The sequence below is a fragment of the Triturus cristatus genome, chromosome 1_2 (genome assembly GCF_964204655.1).
Source record: "Triturus cristatus chromosome 1_2, aTriCri1.1, whole genome shotgun sequence".
Classification (NCBI taxonomy): Eukaryota; Metazoa; Chordata; class Amphibia; order Caudata; family Salamandridae; genus Triturus; species Triturus cristatus.
The window spans coordinates 761,893,762-761,909,806 of NC_140580.1; the positions used below are offsets into that span (position 1 = coordinate 761,893,762).

Genomic DNA, 16,045 nt, shown 5'->3' on the forward strand with positions numbered 1-16,045 from the left:
GGTCAAGGCAGGGGTTTTACACCATGTAATTCCCCCTCCCCCAACAAGCAGTGACTTGCCTACAGTAATCCCCCCCCCCCCCCCCCCCCCCTTCATCTAACACCTGTTGGGGGACGTCTTTTACAATTTCTCCCCATTTGGCAATGTATCACCCCAGACAAATGGGTGTTAGGAATTTATCCAACATGGTTATTGCCTGGAGCTTACCAATAATCCTCCAAACATATCACCACGTTCTCACAAAATGTCACCAGAACGTTTGCATCTATTTCAGCAAGAAGTATAGTCTCTCCTCTCCAAAGGAGCCAAAGAACCTGTGCAGTTACGTCAAGAGACCGGTGTGTGTTCCCTGTACTTTCTCATCCCCAGAAAAGACTGCTCCTTGAGACCTATTCTGGATCTCAGAGAACTAAACCTCTACATACTTTCAGAGCATTTCCACAGGGTGGCATTTCAACAGGTGTTACCACTTCAACAGCGGGGCGATTTTATGTCCACTCTAGACTTGAGATGCATATTTCCATATTCCAATTCATCCCGCTCAACCCAAATACCTCAAATTCATCATAGCAGGTAACCATTACCAATTCAAGGTGCTACCGTTTGAGGTCACCACTGCTCCAAGGGTATTTACCAAATGCCTGTCAGTAGTCGCAGTATAATTGCAACAATATCTCAGCAGGGATTATTGAGACTATTTATAATTGTATGTACAGGACATTACAATCAACAAACAAAGGACAAGAGGCTTCAAATCATTCAATTGATGCGCCCATAGGCGTCCTATATTTCAAGAAGATCAGAAAAATACAAAATGGTAGTTTTGACCCCAACCAGACCTAGGATGAGGGAAGGTATGTGCAGATAGAAGGGGAGTGTCTATGGAAACAAGCCTTCCTAGGGGGTGTGTTTAGCCCGCTCTTAACTCCGCTGGAAAGACAGCCATTATGAATTTGGAAGATCTGGTGCACTCTGGGACAAAATAATGCCACAATCTGCAGGATGTGGTTATATTTTTAGGGAGTTGGGCTGCTCCCATTGGTCAGCAGTGACCTCCTGCTTGACCCAGAGAACTGGGAATAAGTATCTGAGAGGGGCAGAGCCTCTCAGATCTGCTGCTTGAAACTTACTGAAGCAAGAAGTGCCCAGTGGAGAAGTTTTGCTGTGCAAAGATTTCTAAGGCCTGACCTTGAAGACTGCACCATCTGACACTACAGCCCTGTGGATTATCTTGCTGAAAAAGAACTAGAGTGGACTCCCTGAAAGCTAATTTAAAAGAGCACAACTGGAACATCACCAACTAAATCTACACCTTGGAGAACTACCAGTGGATTTGTAAGGGTTTTGTACCAGTGGATTGTGGGAACAAAAGTCCTCAACTTTCAAGGACCATCTTGGAACTTCCAGACCCTTGGAGTGAGTTTGGGACCCTTTGGGACCCCTTGAGGAACTTAAGGAAGAAGTTCAAAAAGTTAGGATAACTTTTGAACAACTTTGGAAAAAAGCTCCATAGAGGGACCGACTCAACCTGGCCAGTCAGGCCGCCTGCCTTCAGCCACGAGCCGGCCAAGCCTACCAGGTTCGTCCATCTAAAAGCTCCATCGGTCCAACTTCCAGAGTTTGGCGGGACTAGAAGAAATCTGAAGCCGGGGAACCATCACCTGATCCGGCTATACGAAGAGCATCGAAAGACCCCGCGAGAAAAAGCTCCAGAAAAGTTTCTAAGTCTGCTCGTAGAAAAGGTGACCGGGAGCAACCGCGAACGCCAAGCCGCCTGCCTTCCATCACGCGTCGGCCTGGATTCCTGGGTTGCCCCGCTGAAGCGCTAAAGAAAAAGTTTCTAAGTCTGTTCCAGGGAAGTTGACCGGAAGCTCGTCGAAAGGCAATCCGACGAACCTTCACCGAATCTGGACTGGCTGGAAGCTTCGAGGGACCTTGGGAGAAAAGCTCCAGAAAAGTTTTGAAGTGTGAAGGTGGAAATTGAGACCGGGGCCTGTCGTGAGCTGTACCCGTCCAGGGCTCCATCGTGGTCGTCCTGAAACATTTTTTTTTTTTTTTTTACAAATTTTTGTCCTCATTTGTCAATATGCAAAAATGTCAGAGGGTCGATTCTACTAGGACTGGGGGTACCCGGTCTCTCCATAAGGAGGGGATGTAATAAGCATCCCGGGTTAACAGTTTTCCCCCTGTCCTGTCAATGGGACTAACTTCACTGATCAGGTAAATGGAGTAGTGGCTCTGAGAAAATCGGACCAACCTGTGAAGCATATTACTAATCACAGGACCAAAGATATAACAAAGGAAACAAATAGAGGAAGACTATACTTAAAAGAGGATTTACAGGCCGCGGAGTTTTCTACCCAATCAAATTTAAATTAAAAATATTAGAGCGTATTTCAGAACTAAAGGGTTGAAATTGTTTCATAAGCTTCAAACCATATGTCCCATAATTCCCAAAATGTTCTTCTCTTAACCTTCTTAATAGCTCGGTCAAGAGTTGCAACCCTTTGTTCTGATTGAATCCATTCCACCTCTGTAGGGGGCATGGGAGTATCCATTTAATGCACAACTCCCTACGTGCGAGAAGAATTAAGACAAAAATAATCGGTTTTTAAAATTTTAGTAAAGTTAACATTAATTGCCCCACCCGTCAGTCCCCCAAAGGAGACTATATCCAAGCTCACCTTTAGTTCTTGGCCTACGATTTCTGATATGATCTTACCCACTTTATCCCAGAAGGTCTGGCTCGAGGGACACTGCCAAAACACATGCGCTTCATTCGCATTTTCTTCGCAGCATTTGGAGCAGTTTTTTACTGCCAGACTTCCCGTCTTCGATAACCTCGGAGGCGTCCAATTAAGCCTTATGGACAGTGAAAAGATGATTCTTTCTCAGTAGAGCCGATCTCACATAATACCATAAGTAAGCCATAGATACTTGCCATAACGCCGCATGATCCTGGTCCGGCAGTTCCCTCTTCCAGCTCTCCATCAGTGTTTTTTTTGCCCCTTCTGCCTGAATCAACATCCAATACCACATTGCGATTTCTTTCCGCAGCATGGGACGTAGACGTATCCTAGTCTCCGCCTCCAGGTTCCCCTCACCATTTTTGCCCAGGGTATTTGCCCACCTTACTAGTTAATAGTATTTAAATTTGGAGACAGAATCACTGGAAATCTCCGACAATCTCTGCCACAAAATTAGTTTTGAGATTTCTAGGAGCTGCCCCCAATAATTGATCCCACATTCACGCAGAGGGGTTGCTAATGAATCCAAAAGGCAGTCGGGGGTACCCGGAGAGTCCCAAATAGAAGCAGAATCACAGTAATATGGTATTTGCAGTGTGAGTCTTGTATGATACCTGATCTTGGCTGCTCCCTGAAGGATCTTTAACCTAACTTTTTTTTTTTAATTTAGGATGGCCACATTTAAAAAGGAAAGATTCTGATTGAACTTGGGAGTCCTTTACGAGAGCCTCTAAATAAGGAACTAAGCTGGAACTGTCCTTTAGAAGCTGGTGAAAATTCTTTAGATGGAAGGCTTGGTAATATTGATATAAATCTGGGGTGGCAATGCCACCTTGCTCTTTCTTCCTGCATAGTTTCTTCAATGTAATTCTGGGACCTTTATTTGCCCAGATGAAACTAGTAAACTCTCCTTGTATTCTCTTACACCATGCTTTATTAAATTCTAAGGGAATGTTGTTGAACAAAAAGGTAAACTTCGGGAGCACCGACCTTTTTAGAAGATTTTACCTGCCAAGAAAAGACAGTGGCAGCGCTCCCCAGGCTTGAAGTTGTTTTTTAACTGATGGGACTAGTTTGTCAAAGTTTGCCTGAGCTAATTTTTCCTAATTGTGAACTATTTGTACTCCCAGATACTTAATGTCTTGCCTTATCAAGTTACTACTGTATTGGGTGTTCCATTGCATCAATTCTGGTTTTTGCTGGTTTACGGAAACCCGATACGCTTCCAAATTGGTCCAGAGTCTCCCAAATAGCCGAGAGTGAATTAGTTAGGTCACCAGTAAAGATCATTAAGTTATCTGCTTTTTTTTTTTTGACCATCCATTGCAGACAAAAGGATGGATATTTCGGCTTGCCCTTAATTTACAAGCCAGAGGCTCCATGTAAATGTTAAATAAAAGGGGGGAAAGAGGACAACCATGTCTAGTTCCACTACCAACTTTTATTAATTTAGAAAGATTTCCATTTACTAACACCTTTGCCGAAGGGTTTTTATATACTGCTTTAATAGCTGTTAAAAAAAACTTTCTCCAAGGTTAAAACGTTCTATCATTTTATACAGAAAAGACCAACTAACCTTTTCGGAAGCCTTGGCGGCGTCTAGAGTCATCGCTGTCCGGGGATTCCCAAATTCCTTCGCAAGATCTATAGTAGCAATTAATTCATGAGTTAACTCGTAAAGCTGCCTCCCCCTTGTAAAACCTTTATGATTGACATGAATTAAAGATTATCACCTTATACAGTCTTTTTGCTAAATTCTGGATATAGATTTTATAATCACTGTTAAGGAGAGTGATTGGCCTATATGATTTACAGACCCTCGGATTTTGTTTGGTTTTAAAAGTATGGTTATAGTAGCAATACCCCAGGACGACGGGAGGTTCTGCCTACAAATAAAAGCAGAGTTAAACAATTGCAGTAATATTGGGGCAAGCTCCTCTTTCAGTATGGCCTGAAACTTTGACCCGGTCTATCGCGAGCAGGTATCCCAATATGGTGCTATAATCTTTTAAGTGCTATATTTTGCTTAATCTTTGTAAATTCATATCTCCGGTACCCTACATTGTATTTTTGTCGTTTTGGTGTCATTTTAAAGATAAAAATATTTCCTATTTTCATAAATTGGTATTGGATTTTTATTATGTGTTGTCTTAATTATTTACTGAATTGGTGTTTTTAAATGCTTTACATACCTGTCTTTGAAGTTAAGCCTGCCTGCTCGCAGCCAAGCTACCAAGGGTTGAGCATAGGAATAATTTTCTAAGACCTGTACTGAGTCCTATCCTGTGTTAGTGGCCTTATTGCCAGTGGCAGACCTACATTTGCCCCTACCAATAATCCACTTTCCAACAGTCGTCTTTTAATTGATAACTAAAAAATGTTATGAATTTTAAATTTAATTATGTTCATTATTTTGTGGGGATGTGAAAGAAGAGTCCAACACATCAGCATCCATTGTGGATTCATCAGTGGATATCTCGAATGCTTGTTTTCATCAAAGTCCTGGTCACTGGTACTGAAAAAGACTAAATTGGTTCAGGTCCACATTTTGCACTGAGGTTCAAGCAGAACTGCTTGACATGCTGTTTGATGAGCAAAACCGGTTTGGCAAGCAAGTGGACAATGCACTGCACAGATACTGTTACACCACATTTACAGGGAGCCTTGCAGTACAAGCTTGGCCCTAGTGCACCCTTTCATGGCTCCAGGCATTCTCAGGCCTACAGATGAGTCTACGACCACTACAAGAACAACAATAATATACCACCTCCTTGTCCTTCCCCATCCACATGCTGTAATATGAGTAAATTTACCTCTCAGAGCCAATATCCAAAGTGTTGAAAATCAAACGGGACCAAGAAGGGCACTGCTCAGTCATGCTCATAGTGTAATCAAAAGTCAACCTGACTTTTACGCTGCCAACAACAGACTCTTATATGCTGCAACATTTCCTATTTTGATCTACAATGAACATAGACTGCGGGGTACTCCAAAGATCAAGCACACCTTGAAATTTCAAGAAACTCCTCCAAATCCTTCACCCTAGAAGGCACACGGAGAAACATCTACACTTGTGAGAACTGCAACAAGAAATTATCCTGTTTCTAAAATGAGGAATCAAATGTGCCAAAATCTTAAAGGAATCTGGAGGTCTGCTTCTGATTCTTCCTGGCCAGGAGGAAAACTAGGGTGGAGACTAGTTCTCGAAGATCTGGAATTGAAGACATTTTCTGAAGAAGCAATCCTTTTGGATTTTCGCTCTGCAGGAAATTAGTTCTGGTGCTTCAGGAAGGGCATTTACATACATCCTTGGATCATCAGGATGCTTACTTAATGTCCCAGTGCACACAAATGGCAGGAAAAAAACTACCAGTTTACGTGGTGGGTCAACTCTACCAATTCAAAGCACTTTCTTTAGGACTAAGATCAGCTGCTAAGATAATCAGAAGGTGCCTGTCCCTGCCTTCTTTCGCAGCCAAGTGCACCAAGTTTATCCTTAAGAGATTATCTCATCAAGGCTTTATCAGAAGAGGCTCAGATTACCCAGTTTGAATTTGCCATTAGATGTTGATCTCTCTCAAATAAACGGACTTTCACTTGCGCCACCCCCATACCCCATCTCGCTCTCTGAGCCAAGAGGAAGCTCTCAGGCTTCTATTACAGGAGCAGATATGGTTCTGCAGCTAATTGAAAGCAGTGTCAATGTTTACTATTTTATAAGCTGCCGCCTCATTTTGTAGGTGTCGTGGCATTGTGAAGCATTCCAGAAACCTATTCTACATTTCAGAAAGATTATGTTTTACTTCAACTAATTGGGTTTTTCAAAATATAGATATGCAGCTTGAATCTGTTGTAGATTCCATGTAGTGTTTGGCCTTAAAATCTGCACTTGATTTCCTCAAACTCATGAAAATTAGCCCATGTGATGTCGATTAGAAATCCACAGTGCACCTGGGAGCCGTACTGTAGATTTGTTTGCACCATTTGTTGTAAAGACAAATGAGAGACAGCCTAGATATTTCCATGCCTAGACTTTATGAGAAGTACACTGGAGTAAAGAGAGATATAGAAACATTCTGGAGTCTAGATGTCTGGCCACAATTATTGTTTCAGTGACTGGGATCAGGTAGTATGAGTGTTGCTACACAAAACATTAAGTTGCGGACCCGTACTAGCAAGAATGATGAAAGTGAAGCACACTGTTACTTCTTGCTTATTATGTTCTACACATTTTCCCTCTACTTGTTTACTGCTGGTCTCTGTGTGGCCTTTGACTTTTGCATGATAACTCCAACGCATGTAGGCGAAGCATACAAATCCATAAGAGATACCAAAATGTAATAGTTACAAGTAGAATTATTCTCCTGTATTTGTATCTATTTTACCTAAATTATATTGCAAGCGCTTAAAATTATAGGTGTTTGAATATTTTGCTGGCTGTTCCCGTGTAGTCTGTTGCTTGCTACAAGGCAACCAGTGTTCTAAGACTTTGTAAACAGTTACTACTTTATTCCCGCTTGTGAAAGGGAAAGTAAACTGCAGGCAATGACTTCTAGACTGACAAGTTCCTTGAAATTTAGTGTGCGATAAATCCATTCTAGGCTCTCCAGACAGGTTGTCTTTCACAGCCCTAAATGGGCTGGGTCCATGCCGGATTTTCAGGATAACCAGTGAATTTGTAAATACATTCAGATTTGATTCATTGTATATCAATTTTGTACCTATAGATCCTAAAAATGTCATAGATCTGGCATACATGGAGCCACCTTTAGATGCTCCATTGCATGTGAACTGGCAATTATGTGTTTGAGGGGCATTTGATTGTTGGTTTCAGTGTGATGCCTGTACTGGAGTCCTTGGGTAGCACGATGGTTTTTGTTTTGCCCAATTGATTATCTGTTTTATTCTCTTATTGAGATCGTCCGTGTTTCACATCAACCTCCTCACCCCCATTCTCTTTTCCCTGCAGTGGATGATCCAGACGCCGCACCGAGTTACTACATTCTTCGGCTGCATAGGTGTGGATAGTTTCGGGAAAATTCTGAAGAAGAAAGCAGAAGAAGCCCATGTGGATGCACACTATTATGAACAGAGTGAACAGCCCACGGGAACCTGCGCTGCCTGTATTACTGTGGATAACAGGTGAGATGTTGCTCTGTTCCATCGCAGACAACAATTAAAAGGCTGTGCCTCTATTCCCACAAGCTGCTTTGGAATTAAATACTATGGGAGAATCCAGAAGGGTGCCCATCGAGTGAGATTCTACCCATCCTGCTCCTCCCATGAGGTAGTTGATATCGGAAGTGGAGAGCCATAGTTTTCAAGTTGCAGCTGTGAAAGGTTGATATAAAAAAAAAATATATTTTTGCTGAAAGCCAATTTGGCATCCTCATGGCTGGTTTTGATTCCACAAGTTTTGCAGTTTTGGAACTGGAGTGCTTTATCAAGCGCTGTCATTTATCAGTTTATCACTCCCCGAATGGTTCAGTGAAGAAGCCCTTGAAGGTGTGTACTATTTATTACAAAATTCCCATAGATGGATCTCAGTAATCTTAACTTAATAAAATAACGAGTTCTGTTTGGCTTGGGATGTGGCAGAATTATTTTTGATTAGCTAAATTTGCTTGCCAATAAACCACCATCTTGATTTAATTTTGTTTTTATTATCTTCTGTTTGGTCCACAATGTCCTGACCTGAGGGATAGTTCTGTTGATGGTGGCAGAGCCTGAAATGACGGTGCCCTGTGTAACAGCCATTAACTTTTTCTTTCTCTCCAAAGCAGACTTTGACTTTGTAGCAGTCCTTGTATTTGTCTAAGACATAACTATGTGGATTAACTTTCAGGGAAACCTTTTCCTATGTCCCCTTAGGAATACTGGTTACCTGCGTGGCGCCAGAAAATTGGCTGATGACCCCAGGTCTCTGTGGATACAATGATACTCTCTTCATTGAATTCTTGGAGTTGTAGAAGTTTGCTCCTTTAGCTTTGTAAGGAAATCTAGTAACCATAGTCCAGGTAGATTGTTGACCTCTTGAAGCATACAGACTGTAGGTCAGGCATCTGTTACAATAAAAAAATAATTTTTTACAGTGTCATACGGAATTGTCAGCGATTGGCTGTAATGAGGAGAGGCTGACCAAGTCTATGGAAATGATTGTATACTAAAACAATCTGATTGTCTTTTCCTGTTCTTCTCTTGGGTAATGAGTATTGGAATGCTTTTTCGGCTTTGGATAGAAAGATTAGAAAGATAGTGTGCCAGTTTAAGTGTGCCCAATTTTCCATTAACCTTTTTTTTAAAATTGGATATATCTATGAATGCAGATTTCTGAACATATGTTGCATAAAATTCCACCAAATCTGCTTCAATCCATGGTCCTCCTCCTTGGGGCTCTCACTAATGTCTTCGCCTAAACGTTTAGGTTGTATTTCTTAACTCAAGTTTTTGATTATTGGCAGCTCTGTCACGTGTTCGGGAAACTGTACAGTGAGGCCTTTTTGTTTTAGAATCTCCAGCGCCCTCCTGATTATTAAGCTCACCTTTCATTGCTTACATTACTGAATTACCATTTGTCAAAAATCTGATCATTATGATGCCTTTAAACAACACATGTATAAGGCATCGAAATGGAGCTGTTACCTAGGCCCTGTACAATTGCATTCTTTTAAACTAAGAATGCCCCTTCCAGCATTCAATACAGGGCCAATTTAATTTGTTGATCCTTTTACTTTTAATTAAGCCTCGAAGGTAAATATAATAAAATAAGATTTTTAGTTACTCAGTACTTTACTTTACTTTATTCGGTTATAAAATACAATAACCATCAAAGTACAATGTTAAAAGACACATATAATTAGCAACAGTAAAATCCCGATCAAAACATAAGTATTTTAAAAATCACATAATCATTGTTTTCCGGCATCTAAAAACATTTTTAAGAAATACAGTTACAGTAGCAATGATGAATTTGTCTTCTAGAAATTGCAAGGCTAAGAGGGCAGGGCGACAACGTCTCAAACCAAGGGTCCTCAAGGCTGGTACAATCCAGGTCTTTCTTGGCACTTCATAAAATTTGCAAAATAGAATAACATGAATAGTGGATTGCATGGATGTACCATCACAAGGACAATTGCACAAATGTTTGGACCAGTCGTTCATCATTGGGAAGCTAAGAAGTCTAAATATCAGGTTGAATCTAAAACGAGTCAACAAAAAACGATCAAAATCACTATCAGTTAGGGATAGGTATAACTGGATGGTGGGTGAGGAGAGGGTCAGATAATGAGCTTGGGCAGTAGGTTTTTTTAATTCAATAGCTATTCTTTTATCATCTAGATGCTCCATGCAGCAAGCCTTAAGATCTTTCCTGGAAATGGTACGCATGGTAGTTGGATCTATATAGTATTCTGGATGGCCTATGTCTAGCATGAGTTTTTCCACGTATTCCAGCCACCTGATGGATTTAACACCGTCTGATTTCAGTACATCGGTGAGTAGGTAGCGGTTAAATCCTGTTTCCTCTGACATCCAGATACTATGCCATAGAAGGACGGGTTGGATTTTAATGATATCTTCCAGGTATGGGATACCCAATTCCATATGTATTGCATATGTTGTGGTACTTTGGGGTACTGCTAAGAGGAACTTCAGGAACCTGTTTTCCGCAGTCTGCATAGTGTGTGTATCAGCATATCCCCAAACGCCTGCTCCATAGATGGCAATAGGAACACATTTTGCCTTGTAGATGTGTATAAGTTCAGCCGGTGAGCGCTTACCTAATTTTCGACTGAAGTTTGACAGGGCCGCTAATGCCCTGACGAACAGTAGATGTCTATTCTTAATCGACTCAGTCCAGCTTCCTGTCCTCTCAAATAAAATCCCCAAATAGGAAAATGTTTTAGTTTGCTCAATAGGGCTGGTATTAATAAATATAGTCTTGGCCCTCCTGTTCGTCCCAATCCCGCAATTCATAGTGTAAGTCTTTGTACAGTTTATAGACAACCCCAAATTTGACATAAAACTAGTGTAAGAATTAACTACCCTCTGTAGAGCAAGTGGGGTACGGGCCATTAAAACAGCATCATCTGCATACAGAAGTGCTGGGATAGAACGTTTTGCTGCCATGGGTAGATCCCTACACTCCTTGGTTAGGATAGTTTCCAGACCATTTATATAGAGTGTGAAAAGGAATGGAGCAAGGACGCAGCCTTGCCTCACCCCTTTCTCGATACCAAAGTGCCTCGTGCAGTCTCCATTTCTTCCATATCTTACCTTAGCCCTGGCCCCCGAATAAAGTTCCCTTAAAAACGAAATGATTAAAAGATCTACGCCGAGCCCTTCTAGAATCAACCACAGCTTGTCATGCAGGACACAGTCGAAAGCTGCCGTAAGGTCGACAAAGGTCATGAATAATCTACCCTTTTTTGCCTTTGTATATTTTTCCATCAGTATATGGAGGTTCAACCCCTGTTCGACTGTGCCCAATCCCTCGCGAAACCCGTATTGGAGGTCACTAATGATAGCTTGTTCGTCAGCCCAGGTCTGTAGTCTATTAAGTAGTACCCGGCCTATGATTTTGGTGGTAGAATCCAGCAAAGATATCGGGCGATAACAAGCTGGATTTGATCTATCACCCTTTTTAAAAATTGGCACGATCAAAGATTCGTACCAAGTTGGTAAAAAGGTAGAATTGCATGCGTTAGAAACCTGGGTTAAAAGAGGACCCCATAGTGCTGTACTAGATTTAAGAAGGTCCGCGGGAATGCCGTCTGGGCCTGGAGCTTTACCGGAAGGGCTAGAATCAATAGCTGCAATAATTTCATTTAAGGTAAAATTCATTTTAAAATCATTTACTATATCCAATGTATTAGAAGTGGGACCTTGTTCCTCAGAGTTTGAATTCTTGTACAGATTGGAATAGTGTTGGACCCATTCAGATTCCGAGATGGCAACCTCCATTACTGCCATATCTTTATCTGCCATGAAAGGTGAGTTCACCACTTTCCAAAAGGCAGAGAAATCACGACTATCTGCAGCGTCGCGTAATGCCCGCCAAGTATTGAGTTTTAAAATAGACTTAGCATTTTTAAGGACATTTTTATAATTTCGCCTTGCCTCCCTTATGTGTTCAGTGTTCTTGGGTGATGCATGAATACAGTTTTTAAGGTAAGAATATGCTTCTGAACACTCGATGTTAAACCAGCCTGATTTGCTTCTCGAGGTCTTATTCTTTTTAACAGATAATGACTCTTTTATGTATTTCGAGATTGCCAGAAAATTCTCCCTAATCTCAATACTGGGTGTGGTCTCGTCGAGGCACTTCAGAAACATGTTTTTACAATTGGTAACTATATTTGAGATAAGTTCATTAGTATTTACGTTGGACCATTTTAGTGCAAACCCATTTTGTCTAATGCCAACAATGTGGTCAACATTGTCAGCAATTATTGATCTAGTGGTACAGCTCTGTTTGGACGTAGTTACGTCAACACTAAGAGGGAAATGGTCACTAAGGACTATCTCATGTGTCTTAAAGTTATTAATACAAGAGGAATATCTGGATGAGAACAAGATAAAATCAATAGTAGATACTCGACCATGTGCATGAAATGTAGGGGAAAAGGGAATCGTGGGGGAGCACAGTGTGTTAGCAAACCCTATATCAAATGTAAACATTAGATCATTTAGAACATCTCCATAAAGCGTGTGTGAGAAATGAGCGAAATTATCCCCGTTTCCATAAGTTAACCCACATACATCGTCATCAAAGTGTTTACATAAGGAGGAATTAAAATCCCCACCCCAGATCACAAGCACCTCTTTCTTTAGTCGGGCAATTAGTGTGTGCAGGAAATCGGTCAATGATCTCAGGGTATCTGTAACCAGAGTCGGTACAATATTATTATAATAATTTATAATTACTAAACAGAGGGCACTATTCAGATGGAGGGTCACAAGATGATAATAAGGATTGGTGGAAAGAAAATCAATTTTATCGACAATAAGAAAATTAGAAACATATGTGGAGAGGCCCCCCTTGGCTCTCCCATGTGGTGCTGCAATGGCTGACGTATGAAATGTTTTATAACCATTGATATGTAGGGGGTCTTGCATCCAGGTTTCTTGTACATTAATTACATTAGCGTTATCGATAAACTCGATCCAGAGGGGATTATCCACCTTTGATTTTAGCCCGGCGATGTTCCAAAAAATTATTTTACTCTTAGCCTCTTGGGCTCTTTCATGATCATTAGTCCCTACTCTATTATCTTGGGGTTGTAATGAATCAGTTTGTTGATCTGGGTTAAGCGCTCCCTCCCAGGTACAAGGACCCAGCACAGCTTGCACTAAGGTAATGTTTGTTGGGTCATTATGCGCAAGTGGCTCTTCCAGGGTGGTATCAGATTGTAATTCAGGGAAGTTTGCTGGGTCATTTTGTGCGGGTGGCTCTGCCAGGGTGATGTCAGGTTGTAATTCAAGGAAGTTCATTCTGTCCACCCGATCTTTGATATTGAATACATCAGTGCTGGGAAGTTCTCTCAGTTGTTGTCAATCAACTGAGTTGAGGTTTGAGAAAATTTCAAAGCGGTTTTGAACAGGGATACTAAATGAACTTGCGGGGCCTGAAATAGATGTTTCCCTGAAATGGGCCGGTTTACTTAGGCTATCTGGATGGTAAAAAAAGCCTAGTGGCACCAGATTTATACCCTGAGTGATGGTAGAGAGGGAGCCTGCTCTGTTGAAAATTTCCCGGACCAGATTTGGGGTTTTAAATGACAAGATCACACAGTCCCCTTTCATAAGTTTCTGGCCTTTGCCAATCCACGGTGCCCTTCTGGCCAACTTGAATTCATCATACAACCTTTCTGTGAGGCCGGTTCTAGTGCCTAGCCAGTGTAGTGACTTGTTTCGTAAGCTCTCCCAGGATTCTGTGGTTCCCTTTGGAAGGCTCGGTACATTGGTTAAAACGGCTACATAGGGGGTCACTGCGGGTGGTAAATCCGGATTATTTTTCCATTGATCAACTGCACGATCTTTACCAGTAACGGCGGGGGTGTAGTTTGGACCCCCGGCATTCAAAGCTGTGAGCATGGTTGGGGAATGTATGATTGGATTGATGTCAGGTTTAGGAGAGGGATTGTGAGCAGAACTACGTGGTAAGCCTCTAGTCTGTTCCTCGTTGCATTCAGGCAGGATACCGACCAGCTGACAATTGACTCTCTTTTCGTTACCTCCCTTTTTTGGTTTATGCATATCTAATAGACCCTCAGAGAGCTGCTGGGTACTACTAACGCTGGTGTGTACTAGATCCTCTAACTTCCCAATTCTATTAGTTAAATCATCTAGGGTTGCCCTAATGAAAGCATCCAAAGAGTCCAATTTAACATTCATCTTGTTTATCTCCTTTGTAATCTGTGCGTTTGAAGTGCCTAATTGCTTGCTCCTGTCCCCTGGTTTGTGGTACCCTACCTGGGGAGCCTTTTTATAAGTCTTTTGGCGCGTCGTTGGTTGGAGTATTACCGGCGGTACATTAAGGTTTCCCGCGGGTTTTTGTGTGGGAGCTGGGTTTCTTGGTCGTTTCGAGGGTGGTTGGTCTTCCTGCTCGTGATCGCTTTCAGAGATGTGATCTGAAATATCCACACTGCACCCATTAGTAGTAATATTTGCTGGTGCAAGTGTAGCAGAAGTATTAGAGTGCCCCTGCGTATTGTTATCGGCCGTTGACTTAGTAGAGGGTTCTAGGTTGGCAGTACTTATCGACTCCTCCACCGTTAGTATCTGCTGCTCAATTACACCCACTGCCCCAGTTAAGTAGGTGAGTAGTGTCTGTCGTGAGCGCGTCTGTGGGTTGGGTTGTTTATTTACATTTTGGGGACCAGTTTGTGCCTTTCGTTTACCCATAGTTAGTACTCTCCAAACTCAATTCTGGAGTGGATATTACTCTCCCACCTTAGGCATTAAAAATATGAACATCAAAAGCGTATGATCTTAATAAGCAAACACAGGAGTAACAGTCACAGGACTAGCTCACACAGTACCTTGCAGGCTCGCGGGACGTGGCCCAGACCAGTCTACTTCAGTCTATGACGGGCTAAGACGGGCCCGTCTTGGCCCGGTCTGCGCCCGCGCGCGTCCCGCGGTGCGGGACCTCGTCCGTGCTTTTCACGTCCCTCCAGGGACCGGTAACAAAGTGCTGCGTGCGTCTGCAGGGCCAGGGCTCAAAGAAAAGTGCAGGGTGCTTCTCAGGTTTCTAGCGCTCTCCCGCCGATGCGGGACCTCGTCCGTGCTTTTCACGTCCCTCCAGGGACCGGTAACAAAGTGCTGCGTGCGTCTGCAGGGCCAGGGCTCAAAGAAAAGTGCAGGGTGCTTCTCAGGTTTCTAGCGCTCTCCCGCCGATGCGGGACCTCGTCCGTGCTTTTCACGTCCCTCCAGGGACCGGTAACAAAGTGCTGCGTGCGTCTGCAGGGCCAGGGCTCAAAGAAAAGTGCAGGGTGCTTCTCAGGTTTCTAGCGCTCTCCCGCCGATGCGGGACCTCGTCCGTGCTTTTCACGTCCCTCCAGGGACCGGTAACAAAGTGCTGCGTGCGTCTGCAGGGCCAGGGCTCAAAGAAAAGTGCAGGGTGCTTCTCAGGTTTCTAGCGCTCTCCCCAGTAGAACCCAATATTCGTTTTGGAAAATTCATCTGATTGAGCCTTCTATCAACATATTCCCTATATTAGAATTCTCCCCAGGCGTCAAACTGGACTCTGGAATTATTTCGTGAGCAGTACCGCTACATGTTGGTAGGTGGTATCGTTCAGCTCCGCCTGACGTAGTCTGCACCGGAAGTGATGTGCGTGGTGCCTATGTAAGTGTCACCCCAGCACGCATCTCCCATCCCATGATAAAGGCAGGATATACCGTGCTAGACTCTTCAACTTATTATTGCATGACCTTGGTGGTTGGATGTGGGAAGAGGAGGACTCTTGCACATAGTGCTGACAAGTGGGTAGGGTTGGTTCTTTTATGATTACCTAAGATTCTGGAGTCTGCTGTTGATAAAAGTCTCCTATGTAAGAATCCAGAGAAAACCAGCCTAAACTTTGAGAAGATCTAACAAATGGGGATACACCAATAAGACCTTCTCTTCACCCTTCATCCCCACACCACCCCAAAACAAGACAGCGACACAATATATTACCTTTAATTCTGCATGTCCAGATCGGAGTTTCTTTTGCACTGGGCTGGATCCTGGCACAGGTTCTAGATTACAGTTAAGTGTTGAGCAGAGTAGTGCAGTCTGATTAGATATCTTGT

The 16,045-nt window shown here is 42.6% G+C and overlaps 1 protein-coding gene across 6 annotated transcripts in view; it reads left to right on the forward strand.

Annotated features, from left to right (window-relative positions):
• ADK (adenosine kinase) overlaps nt 1-16,045 on the forward strand; it is a 615,496-nt gene that overhangs the window by 387,029 nt on the left and 212,422 nt on the right. For all 6 annotated transcript variants that reach the window (XM_085608730.1, XM_085608729.1, XM_085608731.1 and 3 more), the window contains one exon: nt 7,717-7,889. In XM_085608730.1, coding sequence (XP_085464856.1) covers nt 7,717-7,889 — 173 coding nt within the window. The remainder of the gene's footprint in view (nt 1-7,716; nt 7,890-16,045) is intronic.